We start from the raw sequence: 17718 nt of genomic DNA on the forward strand, positions 1-17718 counted from the left end.
CTCCCGCCGTGACATGTGAATATATCCAGATATGACTGTTACATGAAGCTAAGTGTTAATTGCTGCGATACAGAAAGTCAAAGGTTAAACGTGGAAGAGCTATTGGGAATAATTGAATATCACTCTTCCTGAAATTCTGCCTGTTTTGTTGTAATTGTTTTGAAATTTTAAAGTTGTTCCAAGATTAATTCCACCAAACACCACTTAGCCACTTTTTGAAGTGTCAATGTTTGCCATATTGCACATAGTTCAACACTGATTTAATCAGCTAGCTGGTTTTTCAAACCCCTATATGCACAACAATTGGGTTTTGAACATACCAGTATAGTGTATTTAAAGTACGAAAGGTTTGAACAAAAGGTTCTCACTCTTGATAACAATTGTCATTTAAAATACTTTGCATAAAGTAAGCAAAACATATAGAATACATTCATAATACATTTACATGTAAATACTAGATTTAATGCAAATCAATGCATAAGGTTATTTTCCGCAGTTGAGTAACTTTTACAAGTAAAGAACCATGTTAAGTAGGTCTTTGTTTCCAGTTTGTGTTCTTTACTGTTAAACGTTGTCGTTTAGAACTGGCTTACTATTATAATAGTCCTCCAAAACTGCAATGCAAGACTTTGGCCGATAGCTAAGTTTGGAGGATAACATACCAGGTATGTTAGCTGAGGACAATCAGAAAAAGTAGTGGCGGAAACATTTGTAACAAAATATATTTTCAAATTATTAACTAGTTCTGATTGGGTTCCTCAACTCCAACGTACCAATTACTGTACACTAGGATGTGACAATTGTAAAACTTTACCAAATTAAGACCGGTAAATAAAACATAATAAAGATGACGTAAGGATATCTGAACAAATAGCAATGCAATGAATGTGTTTTTCACCCAAAGCAAAATCCCAAAATCAAATTTCATTACATTTCCTCGTTTTGTGTCATAAGGTAAATTTTGATTTAGTCATATTTTACTCGTATTGTTATATTGTCATATTATAGGTTTTGGAGTAAAAAAAAAACAACTTATGAGCAAGATTGAATAAAAACTTTAACACTTAAAATAAGAAAACTATGCGTATTTCAATATTATTTATTGAACATATTATTTAACTGTCTTTACGTTAAACCCTATCTATTTCCAAACAATTGAGGAACTATTCTTCGATACATCCAACATTTTCCCGTATTCATGCTCATGCATTAAAATTTCATTAACGAGTTATAACACCAGAATAAAATAAACAAATAAATTTATTTTGTTTAATTTATTGAAGTTGTACAAAGAAAGACCCAAAGTACATTTTAGTAGAAGGTGATCTGAGCATGCATCTTTGTGTGCACGTTTATTGCAACAAATTCAAAATATTTCGACATTTTCTGTCACAAACAGATGCTCAGCTTTACGGTGCTTCTGACAATTTTGTTTTTTCACTATATCAGTAAAGTACGTGATTTTTGTTAGGCATAGACGTTTTTCTTAAAGAAAGCTACAGAACTATATATCAAGAGGCTTGTATCTAGATATCCCGAAGCAAATCTTAATATGAAATAAGTAAAACTGACAACAGGTTAAAGGTTTTGTTTTTAAATACTTGTTATACTGGTGACGTTTCGCATTGCTCAAACTTAATCTTTTCGTGCCAGACCACTCGTATATACACACTCTTTTTCACTATAAGTGCATACATATAGAATATACAACTTTTGCAATGCATGAAAAAGATAAAATTCAAATGATTCAAATTACAAAGTATGAATTTCTTTAGATTTTTCGTATGAAATTACTTGCGAAGGAAAATAAGTACATGTATGTTGCTTTTTTGTCACCAGTGGCGTTTCGGAATGGATGGAAAAACCATTTCTGTTGGCTGGAACTCGAAGCATATGCAGAACTGTGGTCTTTTTAATGAACTAAATCCAAAACATAAATTTTGAGGACTACTTGGTACTAGACTTTGACCCGTGCGTGCACGGGTTGACATTGCATTATGTAACGGACATTTACGAAACAGATACACCAACACACCGTATTGTTGACTTCTTGGTACAATAGCTGGGATAGCCATTACTCACATGTATCTACTTGTATATGTGTTGTTGTTTCAAATGTTTCCGGATGAAGCCAAATTATTTTTTTCTCAAAACTTGTAACTTTCCTTACGCAGAAAATGCTGCTAAAACAATCGTTACTTGTGTACGTGATTTATTTAGGTCTACTGTCTAAGAATCTAAGAATGCTGGCGGAATCGGAGTAAAGAACTCACTACAAAAATCTTAGAATATGGCATACCTTTCTAAGAGTAAGCTGCTGATTCACTTAAACCACCAAAAATCTGAAAGAGCAGGGTGTCTGGTGTTCTTCGATTTGGCATTTTTAATCACAACACTAATTTTGCAAAGAAGACAGACTAGTTGACACCTTACCCGACTTAGCTGATCGAAAGTTCAACGATGGTACGATTTTTTTTGCCAGAGCTCAGTTATATACAAAATGTTCTGTTTTTTTTTTTAAAGAAAATAATCTTGACATGTTTCATGGTTTTTTTTTTTTATATTAAATGCATGCCTCACGCCGAACGTGTAATCAGTAAGAGTATAATCTACTACTTAAAACAATAGCTACTTCTTACAGAATCATACCAAACATCCGCCTACAGTGTGATCCTTAACAAGATTTCACCATGTCTGTGTGTCTGTAAATATAATATGTTTTCCTTTGCTCAAAAACTCTACGGGAGATTCCGAAATGATAAGGTAGTCAACATTCCCTTTTTTCAGAAATCGGTTACTTCTCAATAAAAACCATTCTTTTCATAAATGTTATTGTTTCCTCACTGAAATTGGCAGCAAAATTGATAACACAGTTTAAATGTCTTGACTGTCGTCAGTAATTTTTTGAAATTTTTTCATCTTTTCTCATTGACCAAGGCAGTGAAAAAAAGACAAATCAATATTAATGAAAAAATTACAATAGCAAACTGTCAACCATCTCAAAAATCCAAAAGACGAAATACAAATTGAAAGCAGAGCAACACGGACCTCTAAAAGGATAGAGGCAGGATCAGGTGCCTAAGAGTAGTAGCATCCTCTGCTGACCGGTCACACCCACCGTGTGCTCTTTGTCGTGATCGGGAAAAACGGAAAAGTGGAAGATTGTATTTGCTGACAAGGTCGTTGTATCGACCATAGAACTTACGAAAAGATGACCTCAAACGAGACTGTTTATAGTCCTGTTTTATCAACTAATGTTTGTCAGTAGTTTGCTTCGCCTTAGAAAATGTTCATAAGAAGAGCATGCCCTTGTGTATCGAATTGACTGAGAGACAAAACACCGTATGCAGGTGATGAAGGTATATTGCTACACAGGTAAGGAAAGTTGACTTTAGAAAAATTGAAGCCATCGCGTTTATCATTAAATTTTGTTGTTAGCACAGGGGCCAAGCCCGTTTTAACAACCATAAATAAAGAAAGGGGTCGAACTCTGACCCAGATAAAAAACTACCAGCTCGCTTCAAAAGCCTAATAAATCAATTAATTTTTATAACACTCGCAATATGCATGTACTTTTCAGAGAAGTAATGTTTTAGATACCCTCATGCCGAATTTCAAGTTGATGGGTCTTAAAATAGCGGAGATACACGTCATTATTCTCTCGAAGTCGCCAGTATATTTTCACTCGGACATTTACCGGTCCAGGGCTCACGATGGAATTTTGCCTATGACAACAACAGTATTGCAACAAGTCGAGAAACATTTGCACCAATCTTTTAAAATCTTACATCAAACACACGCTACTTACATATAAAAAAACCGATAAAATTCCTTAAATACTCTCCATACTGAACTTTTATTCTGCAACCACATTCACTTTTAAACGTGCCAGCCATTTTGACGTCTTTGAGAAAGACTGATTCTGATTGGACCATCAGGAATATTAACCAATGAAATCGAGTTTAATATTAGCTATCATAATGGCCGGTCTGGTCAGAAGTTGATGTGGCTGCAGAATAAAAGTTCAGTTTGGAGAGTATTTAAGGAATTTTATCGGAATTTAAGGATGTAAGTAGCGTGCGTTTGATGTGAGATTTTAAGAGATTGTAGCGAATGTTTCTCGACTTGTTGCAATACTGCTGTTGTCATAGACAAAATCCCATCGTGAGCCATGGACCGGTAAATGTCCGAGTATAAACTGGCGACTTCGAGAGAATAATTTGATAATTAATCAACTTGAAATTCAGCATGAGTGTATCTAAAACATTACTTTTCAGAAAAATACATGCATATTGAAATTAATTGATTTATTAGGCTTTTGAAGCGAGCTGGTAGTTTTTTATCTGGGTCAGAGTTCGACCCCTGTCTTTATTATGGAATGAATTCAATATTTTTTAGTTTTATACGATATAAAATGGTTTGGGGCAGTTTACGCTTTATAAACCGCGAAGCGGTTTATAAAAAAGCGTAAACTGTTCCAAACCAATTTATATCGTATGAAACTAAAAAATATTGAATTCATTCCTTATAATTTAATTTATTTGCTATCAATTGTTCATAAAAACGGTCATTTGATCTATAAAATGACATCAAATTGTACAAAATTCAAACGTAACGTCAGGCGGATTGATACGTTTTTGACGTTTGTCTTACTATGACTTAGGCAACATTCTTTATACGATATAAAATAAATTTCTCAACCAATCAGAAAGCGTGTTACAACCAGAATTAAATTATTTATGGTTACATTGAAATTAATGTTAAAACGGGCTTGGCCCCTGTGGTTGTTAGATTACCATCAATGTCCATTTACAGTAAAATATCCAAATATGAAACAAATTCTGCTTCATAAGAATGCTAACAATGGGGCACAATTGGTACCCATGGGAATTCCAACAGATTGTTGGAAGACTTGATTTCCAAAAACTACATAGATGTTGTCTATCAGAGACTCAAACATCTTTTTAATGTCAACTTCAGAGTACTTGTGTGTGCAATCAGAATGGTTTTTAACAAAATAATTTTTTAGATTTCCAATGACAAGGTAAGAATTTTTACAACTTCTATTTTTATTGAAGAAACAACTGTCGATGATATCAAAAAGCCTAGAATTTGTTATTGGAAATGGTTGTATAAAGCGTTGAAAAATCGTACATTTTGATGCTATTGATTTTGGTAAGATTTTATGACCTCAAAGTTTCTAATAATTCTTTAGAGTATTTTAGTATCCACCTCTGGTGTATATTGTTGTACAGTACTCAAGTCTTGAAGTTTCTCCCTCACTACTGTAAGAGTTATAGTAAGAAGTAAAGAGAGAGGTTTGGTAGAACATTTAATGAAACCTTTGCAAAATTTTACGGCTATAACGAATTCGGACATAACGAATTTACGGATATAACAAACTGATTTTGAGTGCCGTAAAAGTTAATAATAACGAAATTTGACACTTTAATAACGAATTTCTTTCAGTTTAATCAAGTTTGCACTACTATTTCACATAATAGTTTGAATACATTTATTTTCATATAAATTTTTCGACCTACAGTCCGATCATTATAGGTATCAAAGAAATATATTTCTATTCTAAGCCTCAATTAGTAAAAAAAATGTAGTCTTTTGAAAGAAAACATGTATATAGTGAATTCGCTATAGTTATTATTTCGAATTCGTTATACGTATATAACAAAATAAATCCTTTGGTCCCTAGGAATTCGCTATAACATAATTTTACTCCTCAACCCTGATGACAATGTTCTAACTAAAGCAAGCTACAGAACTGACAAGGTTCAACTAAATAAGCTACCTAATTGTAGACTGCATTCAAGAATTCCCCTTTATCTTCAGCTAGTTTTAATGTGAATTAAAGAAACGCGAGACATAACTCAAAATATACATGTATTTAATAGAATGTCCCAAAAAATCAAAGGTTTCTTGCATCGATTTATAGTTGCGGGAAAATGAGTCATTACAGATAATTAAAGTATTTCTTTTTATCTCAGAAATCAAAGCCATTAACAGAGAAGAGCATTTACTTCAGGAAGGGCCTGCCAAATTTTTCTCAATGAGCGGATGTAACTCCATATTCCCCCTTTGTATTCTCTCCTTATTAACATTCAACGGATTTTCCGTCCAAAGAAAGTGACACTCTTTATCCGCCTGAAATTCACTGTACGCTTCTATCTATATATTAATTAATCGACCAGGTTATTCTTTATACCATGCTTTCCCTCCACAGTCTACTCAACTCACCCCTCGTTTACTTGGGTTTCCTTTTTTGTAAGATTTCGGAAAAATTAGTTTTAAAAAAGAAAGTAAGTACTTATATTGTTTTTGATTTGCAACAAACTCGGTTATAGCGAAGTTCTAGGGACTAATGGATTTACTTCGTTATATCCGTAATTCGTTTGACAGTATAACAAATTCGTAGGAATAATTAGAGCGAATTCACTGTACCTACCTTTTCTCTCAGCAGACTACAATTTTTGCTAATTGAGGCTTAGAATGAAAATACATTCTTTTGATACCTTTAAAAATCGAATTGTGAACTATAGAATTCGAATTTATGTGAAAATTAAATCATTCAAACTGTCATGTTTACTGGTAGTGCGTACTTTTTATACTGTAAAGAAATTCATTATAAAAATGTTAAATTTCGATATTTTTCACCTCTACGGGACTCAATCCGTAAAATCGCTATATCCGAATTCGTTATAACCGTAAAAGTTTGTAAAGATTTGTTAATAATTTCGCTATATCAGAGAATTCGCAATATCCGTATTCGTACTAAACGAGTTTTACTGTATAATTAATATCATACAGTAGTACATATTCAAATGCATAATTACGTACAGTTTGTTTTTTATTCTGTATAAGCTTCAATCTATTTTGTGTTTTAAAAAAAGTAAATTATAAATGTGACTGTTTTCATGAAATTAATTTATTTACTGTTTAATTCTCTGTGCTTGAATTTTTTTAAATAGTTTCATTAGTGATAATAGTTAGAAAATCCCGCGTGAGTATTCTTAGCTGATGTCTGTATGTTAAACTTTTTTGTCATACGAAACAAATTTATGTAGTATAGATATTGGAAGCAAAAACGTCAAATATTGTTAGATTTATTATGATTAAAGTGAGAACTAGAGATTTTGATATCTGTCAGTAACTGTTTTATATCAGCTTTATGCGGTTAACAATCTGTGTGGACTTTATCATTGGGAGATCATGATACATCTTTTTGTTTAGGTGTAGACCATTTCTCTCTTCCAGCTGCCTTTGTTGTATGTCCATTATACTTCTTTTGTAGATCAATGTGCTAAAAGTTAGAACAGTATCATTGTCATTTGAGAGGTGTGTCTCTTTCAGACTTCTATTTCATGTCGATCTCGCTACATGGACGATGAAGGTAGCTATTTACCTATAGATATAGATATAGATGTTTAGAGTTTTGCCATACCGTACGTTGTTTTGTAAGTTTATCTTTTGTAAAAGGAAACTAGGAGCAAAGACATTGGCGTCCGCTCCAGCGTTATCGCATCCTCCTTTTGTTTCTTAAGATTTGGATAATTACCAGACAGCTGCAAGATTCCAGTTTTGTTTTCTAAAATACACAGAGTAAGTACCCGTACCCTTTGAAATACAGTATATTTGTACTAAAGTAAGTGAGTGAAATGGATTGTAAAAACTAATGAATTATAACTCTTAAAATGTTAGATTCCTTACAATTTTAAATTATTAACTTTTCATCAAGAAAATTGTATGATCTACAATAACTGTAATTATACTGATTTACTTAAGTTACAAATATTAATATCTCTCATATGAACGTTAAGGAACTACAGACTTTTGTGTTATAACATGATATAAGAAGGGGATGCAATGAAGAAAAGGTTCTGTCTGCCATGTTGCCGACTACGTATTGCCACTCTCTGTCTACAGAGACATAGACGTCGATTGTGTTTCTCTAATTACAGTATCATTTAAGTACGAGGCAAAACAACATGAAATGCTAGGATTATTCTTATAAGCTTCATAGATTTTTTCTCTGTTTCAGGTGAACAATGTCGAATACCTCTACGTTTTTCAATCAGTCCGAAGAACTTATAGTCGAATCTTCAACACTTTCTTTCGACTACGCACCAATAGACGTTTCCGCCTCAATTTTCGAGTACGTAAATTATGTATTCCTTCCACTCTCTATTGTAATGGGAACCGTTGGTAACTTTCTGACTATCGTAGTCATGCGCAGTGAACGTTTTGCTGGTTCCCCGTCTTCTTATCTCCTAATTGTCCTCGCTATATCTGATTCAGTTGCTATTCTTTCTCAGCCGTTTAACAAGTTATTTTTCATTGATTTGGTTGGCACGGATATAAGAGCACTTCATGATATAAATTGTAAACTGTACATCATGATTCGACGGTTGTCTAAAATGACGTCATCATGGACGGTTGTTGGCCTGTGTATCGAGCGATTCATAGCTGTGTGGTTCCCATTGAAAGCTAAACTTCTGATCACCAAACGATCAGTCTCGGCCTTTACCCTGACCGTCGTAGCCATCATCATCACGTACACTGGTATTTGGAGCTACGCCTCGAAAGTTGTCAACGGAAAATGCAACCCAGATGTCTACAACTACACGGACCCAAGGGAGAGGACCAAATTTGGAATAATGCTTCAAGGTGGCACAGCTATCTACTCCAACGTTCCAACCGTCTTACTAATGATACTGACTACGCTCATTATCATCAAACTGTTTCAACATCGGCGAAAACGAAGAAGCTTGACTCAAAGACCCTCGTCAACCAGCGACCAGGGCGGGAAAATCACGGCCATGTTGATAGGCATCGTCATTGCCTACGTCATTTTGATCCTGCCAATCACAGTGCTGCACAACACGGCCTACCAGAAAAGGGTGAAAGCTTTCACGGAGACGTCCTCGGGGTTTAGTCTTTTTACGGAAGTCGTACAACTGATGGAACAACTTAATTATTGCCTCAATTTCTTCTTGTATATCATGACGTCAAGGCAATTTAGAGAAACGCTCTTTCAAATTTTGTCGTCCAAATGTCACTGCAAACGTACAACACAATTAGAATTACCCACTGACTCAAAAAGAACAAGATATTAAAAGTACCAGAATACACTGGCCACTGCGTGACGTAGAAATAAAAGGATGCTAGTATATGATGACCTAGATAATGTCCGATCTTGGAGCCAAAGGTTCAATTCCTACTTGTTCTAAGGATGTCTAACAACTGTCTCGTCTCATAGTAGATTTGGTAAAAACAAAATGACTTGCACAAGTCTAAAGTACTGTTCAAAAAAATATGTCATAAGATAGACCATTGCTGAAAGAGTTAATAATAATTTTCTTTATTAATGTATCTAACCTGTCAGGTGAGCTTTTTACCTTCATTCAAAAAATTTGAAATCAAAATAATTATTTCCATAGAAAAAATAGTTTTCCTAAATGATAGGTAAAATGTAAACAGATAGCCATGCTATGACCTTGAATTGCTAGTATTACATAATGGTCACTATGATATTTATGTGTACCTAGATGCTGCGCACTGAATGCTGTTAATGATAATTGACAGAATGAACTCTGTGACTCTTGTAGCAATGCGTAGTATTCCTAAATGATGTTATGAAACCAGGTCATAATACGGGCAGAATAATATCCAAATTGAGAGTTTAACAACATGTGACCTATTTGGCGATTCTGTGTCTGCAACGAATGCTCTAGTATTCTATATTGAGTCATGTATTGTGTATTCTATATATTAACCTTTGTAACCTTTTATGCCGTGTATGAATGAACGTATTGTGAGTAAGTGATGCCTCATACTAGGTGGGGGGGCTCCGAGACCCAGGACTCGGAGACCCACATCCTGCATCCAGACTCTTTGATTGGCAGTTTTGACGGTTTTGTTACTTTATTTAGGAATAAAATATTAATCTTAATTTTGAACACTAAATGTTCACTCATGATCGTCGTATATGGGCCGAACTAGTCAAAACTGTCCATCATAAGTAAAACCTTATATATACCCATATGAAATGAGATTGTGCAGACTCCTGATTTGGGCTGCTTTAGATTGTTGTAATCTTAACTATACGATCACGCTTAATAAAACCGCTTGAGAAAGAAATACTGGACTTGTCATCACTAAGTTTGAGCTGACCCTCAATTGGATCCGTAAGACGGAAGGCTTACATGAACTTTCTTGGTGCCAGTGACCAGGACTGAGCGAAGTTCAATACAGAGTAAGGTAAGAACCATTTCTATATGTCTCTTATAGCTATCTCGAAGTAAACAACTTTGTCTAAGCAACCAATATGGCGACAGGTGATGGGTTTGATAAAAAAGAATTTAAAAATCAAATGGAGCAATTAGAAAAACAATTCGCGGGGTTGGGTCAGAACAATGAAAATAAAGGGCAAGAAACAGGTCAAAAATCCCCAGAAAAAGAGCAGATTAAACAAAATACTTTTGAAACATATAATGATGCTAGGCCGTATGAAACTCGTGAAACTCGACACCGAGTCCCAGATCAGGATGATGAAAAAGATTTTTTTATTGGTCAAGTTAAAGCTATAACAGCCGCACTCTCAGTGCCCTTATCTTCTGTGATAACTCCTTTTGAGGGAGATGCTCAAAAATTTAAACAGTGGATAAAGGAAGTTGAAAAGTACAGTGTTATGTCTGGGAAACAAGGTCATGAGATCCCCATGCTTGCATACATAACGAGTAAGGGTTCAGTTGGGGATTATATTAAAAGGTATTTAGATGAAACAGATGCGTCTGAAGAAATCCCATCTTGGAACGATCTTAAGGAATCCCTTAAAAATAGATTTGCAGAAATAACAGACCCCCAACACGCGTTAGCAGTAATGCGTATGACTCGACAACATTCAAATGAAAGTGTTCACTTGTTCGCCGAGAGACTATTGCAAATCGCGGAAGACGCCTACAGTAATGACAGACTAAAAGACCCTTTGATACAACAACAGTTAGTAGATATCTTTTGTGACGGGTTGACATTCGACTACCTCAGAATGAAAATTTTGCGAGAAAACCCTAAAGATTTAGAATCCGCAATTCAAATAGCAATGCGAGAACAAAATCTGAGACAGAGGCTAGCGATAAGAGGGTCAAATATGACAGAAATTGTACAAAGTAATGACAACAGACGAACTCTTTCAAATTTTGATACTACTCTTCCCTTATTAAAGGATAGAGCAGATAATCTTACCTCAGTAGAGACAAGGCATGTAGAACCAATGGAAATTGACCATGCGCGTAATAGTAGGTGTTTTAAATGTAAACAGACGGGTCATAGGGCTCGATTTTGTACTCAAAATAAATCCCAAGTCAGGTCCCGTCCTCAAATAGATAAACGACTCAGTCAAAACAAACCCGTCCATAATATAGAGCAGAAACCCCGTTCGCCTGTGGAATGTTGGAATTGTGGTAAAGTAGGTCATGTGCGTGCAGATTGTTGGGGCTCGCATATGTATCAAAGAACGCAGCAAAATCGGGGCAGACCATCAAATCGTCAAGCCCGAACATATAAATTTAGCGACCAAGTAAATAGGGGATCGTCTCAAAATATCAAATCGCGCTCTTATTTTGACAAAGAAAAACAGGAAAACTAAGACGTTCTTCCTTCGTTGAAGCCCGAAGAAAGAACTTTAAACAAAGACCTACATATGAAATTAATTTTACTAACAACCCCAGTAGCTGTTTATTAAAAATAGGAAAAAATAAATTTAGAGCTTTGGTAGATACAGGTGCAGCCGTATCTCTAATTAGTAAAAAAATGTATGAAAATCTATTTCCCCGCCCCAAGTTGTTTAATAATGACATCCCCTCTTTACAAGCAGCAAATGGCAATTCTTTAATTGCGATAGGGTATGTAAATATTTCCTTTAAGATTTCAGGGTTAACTTTAGACCACAAACTTTATGTGACAAAGGGACTCAACCGAAACATGATTCTCGGCCGTGATTGGCTCAAGAAAAACAATGTTCGTTTATACTTTGATCTTGGACTCATGCGTATTGATGGCAAAGTATACGCGGAACTTAAAGAAGATTTACACATCTCAACTATTGTAAGAACTCCTAAGAAACTTATTATGAGACCAAACACGGTGACTGTATTCTATGGAAAAATAAATAACAATTTTCCTCTGGAAAAAAATGACTTGGTTGAAGTGAACAGCATAGACAATAACTGCATTATGGAAGACCCAGGACTATATTTAAAAGACGCCGTTTGTATAGTTCGGAAGGATAAGAAAGTTCCAATGATCTTCGTTAACCAAACTAACAAAAATTATAAAATTCCAAGAGGCTACATAGTAGGACGAATTACCGCATTAAAACAGAAGGAATTCTCAGAAATACAGACTACTCAAGACACAAAAGAAGAAATTGATGTACCTAGAAGATTTGAACACTCAATCAAAAGACTTGTGAGCAAAAACAATGATTTATTTGCAAAGAAAGACAGTGACCTTGGAGTGACTGATACTGTTAAAATGAAGATAGAAACTGGAGATCACCACCCAATAAAGAACAGACCCTACCGTGTACCCTTAAATAAAAGACAGATAATTGACAAGGGCATACTGGAAATGATGGACGCAAAGATAATTGAGAGATCACAATCGCCTTGGTCATTTCCCTTAGTAGTGGTGAAGAAAAAGGACGGATCAGACCGGATGTGCGTTGACTTTAGAAGCTTGAATAAGATAGTGAAACCCGTATCATTCCCGCTACCGTTGATTGATGACATCCTATGTTTACTAGGTAAGGCAAAATATTTCACTGCACTAGACTTAAAGAGTGGATATTGGCAAGTGAAATTAGAAGATTCAAGTAAAGAAAAAACGGCCTTTGCATGTCACAAAGGACTATTCCAATTTAACCGGATGCCATTTGGGTTGAGTAATGCACCGGCAGTCTTTCAAGAGCTGATGAACATAGTTCTTCAAGGACAAGAAGAGTTTGCTATCGCATACCTGGATGACATTCTTATATTCTCAGAGACACCGGAAGATCATCTTCGCCATATTCAAGACGTTTTCAACCGCCTAAGGAAGCATGGACTTAAAATGAAGCTAAAGAAATGTAGTTTCTTCAAGGAACAGACAGAATATCTTGGTTTCATCATTGATGAACATGGCGTTACACCTGATCCAAAGAAAGTCGAAGCTATAAGAAAGTTACCAGCGCCCACTACAGTCCGAGAAGTTCGTGGCTTTATAGGTATGTGTAGTTATTACAGGAGATTTATACCGAACTTCTCTAAGATTGCGGAACCATTGATTGACTTAACCAGAAAATATGCAAGGTTCAAATGGACGCCATGTTGCCAAAAAGCGTTTGACTTTATTAAAGAAAGTTTAACGGTAGTGCCTTTACTAGCATATCCAGATACTAATAAGCCTTACATCCTGTACACCGATGCCAGCGACAATTGTATTGGAGCGTGCCTTACTCAAAAGACAGATGAGGGAGAAGATAAGCCAATATATTACTTATCCCACAAGCTGAGTAAAACTCAAGAAAAGTGGTCAACCATAGAAAAGGAGGCATTTGCAATCCATTACGCCCTTCAGAAGTTAGACCATTATTTACACGGTGCTCAGTTTACTATAAGAACAGACCATAAGCCGCTCAAGTATATCTTAGAATCTCCAATGCAAAATAAGAAAATTCAACTATGGGCATTAAGTATTGCAGGATATAACTGTAAGGTAGAGTACATAGAAGGAAGATTTAACTGCTGTGCAGATCTCTTATCCCGATTACCGACAGTCAACCTCGAGTGTGAAGAGGAAGAACAATCAGAGCATGATGAACCAGATGTTAAGGACAATTTCTTTGAAGTGAACGTACTTAACTCCAATGCCTTTTCGCCTAAGAGATTAGCCAGATGTGAAGTTAAACAACACGACGAATTGGTCAAACCCTTTATTGATCTACCAGAAGATATCAACATCAAAGAAAGTCAACAACACGATGAGCAGATCAAGAAACTGAAGAATCGGTTAAATAAAGGAACAGCAACGGCAACCGAAGAAAAGAAGTTTTTGGAAATTGATGGTTTAATGTACTATCTTTCAGATGGAGACTCAGAAGGCCCAAAACTTCGCCTGTATGTACCACGTGAGTTAGAACTTTTAGTAGTGCAGCAGTATCATGACGGACTTGGACATATGGGAGTGGACAAAACATATGACGTAATCAGACAAAAGTACTACATACCAAATTTGTACAAAAGGTTATACTCTTATATAGAAGGATGTGTAGTATGCCAAACGAGGAGCAATAAGAAAAATCAACCTCCACTTCAAGAGACAGATATACCACCTTTTCCAATGGCTAAAGTAGGACTTGATCTATCTGGACCATATCCAACATCCTTGTCGGGAAACAAGTACATAGTTTCTTTTATTGACATTTACTCTGGTTGGCCAGAAGCTTTTCCCGTTCCTGATAAGTCAGCTGACAACATAGTACATCTTATCTTAGAAGAAATATATCCAAGATATGGCTGTCCTCTTCAAATCCTCACAGACAACGGAACAGAAAATGTGAATAAGAAAGTGGAAGAAACTTTAAAAGAATTGAATATCAACCATATCAAAACATCTTATTACAGCCCTCAAGGTAATGGTAAAGTAGAACGATTTCATAGAACTCTACATGACGTGATGGCTAAGAAAACAACAGACAACGCTCAAACATGGGATATTCATCTTAATCAGACGTTGGCAGCCATTCGTTTCCATCCTAACGATTCGTCAAAGTTTTCTCCATATTACCTTATGTACAACAGAGATGTCGTATTACCTCTTGATACGTTGATGAAACCTCGAAGGAGATATGCGGGGGAAGATCAACACAAGATCGCCCTTCAAGAACAGCATAAAGCTTTCCTGCTAGTACATCGTAATATGAAGGAAGCCAAGAAGAAACAGAAAGCTCAGGCCGATAAGAAAAGCAAAGACGAAAATTTTCAGGTAGGTGACCCTGTCTACCTTAAGAACAACAGAAGACAAAATAAGTTAGATAAAAAGTGGCTACCATATTATCGAATCATAGAGCAGAAAGGACCAGTTAGTTTCGTGGTGAGAGATCAATTGACTGGATTAACCACCAAATGCCATGCGCGACAATTAAGACGGGCAGATATTTCGCACTGGCCCCTTTCACAAACTACTGAAGATGGTGGAAGAACTCTAAGAAAAACTAACTATGTGGTGCCACCGGAAGATGAATCGTCGTCAGAAAATGAAGACATGCAACCAGAACCATTAGAAAGAGCTATACAGTCCAAACAATGGGAAAGAGAAGGATCTTCAGACGAAGAGGATATACCCCTCGCAGAACTTCAGAGACGTATAAGAGCTAAGAAGTTCATGGATGATCAGCAGTATAAACACGAGAACGATCAGGCCGTAGATTCAGAATCGGATGAGACCCATGAGTCAGAACTATGTGATGAAAATAGTGGTCAAGACTATGAAATACCCTTAGATAACCCAAATGTACCCTTAGATGAAAATATGGAAATAGACGAAATAGCCCCTAAAGTAGGTCTAGGCTTCAAACCAATCCCTAAACCGCGTAAACTAATTCCTAAGCCCCGTAGTGAAAATAGTAAACAACAGTTTGCTGTAGATTGTTTGGCTATTATGAAGGAATTAGCCAAAATAATAAATTAAATAAGTTATTTTATCGTATGATGCAGATGTAAATAATCTTGAATAAGCTTAGCTTTGTATATTTTGCACGCTTTTAAAAAGGTATGATAGGATGACCCCCTGTGACATTAAAACATGTATTGAGATACGCCGACTAGCAAACGCGGAATCAGCACCTCGGTTATTTGTATGTATATGCGGAGTTAAAGAGATTTAACATATACTCGAAATACATGAAACAGCGACTAAGTAAAGAAACTGTAAGACTACATGATTTAAGATTATTGGTAAAAACAATCAAATTTTGCGATCGACATCTTGAGTATGGGACAAGGTTGCTCAGGTTTTCATGGTTCAATCATAAAACCAAAGATATTAAAGTTTTCCTTATGAATTCACTTATGGCGGAATTGCCAATAACTAATTTGCATCCCATGAAAATCCTCGTCTTGGGTGGGAAATCCCTGGTTTTATGTGTGTTTAACTTTGGCAGTAACAGTAACGATGGGACTTTGTATTAAGAAACGCAAAACTATTAAAAAGTGGGGTGGTAAATGCTGTGGTGGTTGCTGGACAGGTTGTCGAAAAAGGGGTAGTGACGGAGATAAGAAAGGTTCTTCCAAAGACACTGTATTTTGTTGTGAGAATCCAGAGAAAAGGACCTCTAGCGACATTATTGAACTTGAACCAATCCCGAAAGTCATTAGGATCCAAGAGAAACCCCGACGAAGCGGAAGAATCGCAACTCGCAAATTGGCCAGTAACACGGGGACCATTTCGACTAAACTAGCACAACAATTTCGTGGAGAGGAGGAAAATGAAGACTATCCATGGACCAAATACTATCGACCGGACCCAGAGCTGGCACGTAAATACCTGGAAGAGAAGGCCGCGATGTCTACGCAACAGAGGAACGCAGGAGACGCTCCGCGAGAAGTCGCCTCGCCATCCGCGCCGACCCTCTATCCACGGGTGCCGATGATGGATGAATAATTGAGCTACAGCCGCGAAGAAGTTGTGTATTCCTTATGAAAGGATTGTGAAATTTAGCGAAAATTAAAAAAATGTGAAATGTGTAAAGTAGAAATGTGCGTTATCTTGTGCTAATGTAAATCTTGTATTTGTTGATTCACTCTGGAGAAATTCAGGAAGAAACCGATGGACTCCGAACTTATGACGCGAACCTCACCCCTAGGAAGGAAGAGATATTTTTGTGAACTTATAAGCATGCACTGACTTTGTATAGATATGTGACATCAAGCTTAACCATACTTAGTATTACTTTGATGATGAATTACGATTATATTCAACTATGGTTATTTCATCTTGGTCATTATTATCATACTTTATTCATTATTGTTTTCATAATTGTAATGCGATATAATCAAGCTATATGATTTTATGAACATGTGTACATCCTGGGTATAGATTTGTTTTTATAGATGAATGGTGTTCCAAGCCGGAGGTGGAAACATGTCACTTGTTACTATCTCTTAACATAGATGTTCTGACTGGTATGTCACTAGGAAGTTCGTCTGATCAAGGGTAGATCAAGGACGCTTTCCTATTCCGGGCGCCAGGCATGAGAAATCTCCCTTCGGGATATTTCTTTTGTTTGGGGGACGTATGTAAACAGATAGCCATGCTATGACCTTGAATTGCTAGTATTACATAATGGTCACTATGATATTTATGTGTACCTAGATGCTGCGCACTGAATGCTGTTAATGATAATTGACAGAATGAACTCTGTGACTCTTGTAGCAATGCGTAGTATTCCTAAATGATGTTATGAAACCAGGTCATAATACGGGCAGAATAATATCCAAATTGAGAGTTTAACAACATGTGACCTATTTGGCGATTCTGTGTCTGCAACGAATGCTCTAGTATTCTATATTGAGTCATGTATTGTGTATTCTATATATTAACCTTTGTAACCTTTTATGCCGTGTATGAATGAACGTATTGTGAGTAAGTGATGCCTCATATTAGGTGGGG

At 36.0% G+C, this 17718-nt stretch overlaps 2 protein-coding genes across 2 annotated transcripts in view; both read left to right on the forward strand.

Moving 5' to 3' along the window:
• Nucleotides 1–17718, forward strand: part of LOC128176440 (NADH dehydrogenase [ubiquinone] flavoprotein 1, mitochondrial-like) — a 74017-nt gene that overhangs the window by 34145 nt on the left and 22154 nt on the right. The window lies entirely within an intron of this gene.
• Nucleotides 7402–9394, forward strand: LOC128176484 (growth hormone secretagogue receptor type 1-like). Its single transcript, XM_052842873.1, has 2 exons — nucleotides 7402–7611; nucleotides 8051–9394. Exon 2 carries the CDS (start codon nucleotides 8058–8060, stop codon nucleotides 9123–9125), a length of 1068 nt encoding a protein of 355 aa, XP_052698833.1. The 5' UTR covers nucleotides 7402–7611; nucleotides 8051–8057; the 3' UTR covers nucleotides 9126–9394.

This window comes from Crassostrea angulata, chromosome 1 (assembly GCF_025612915.1).
Source record: "Crassostrea angulata isolate pt1a10 chromosome 1, ASM2561291v2, whole genome shotgun sequence".
In the NCBI taxonomy this organism is placed as follows: Eukaryota; Metazoa; Mollusca; class Bivalvia; order Ostreida; family Ostreidae; genus Magallana; species Magallana angulata.

Coding starts and splice junctions, on each gene's coding strand:
- LOC128176484 (XM_052842873.1), top strand. CDS start 8,058: ATGTCGAATACCTCTACGTTTTTCAATCAGTCCGAAGAACTTATAGTC.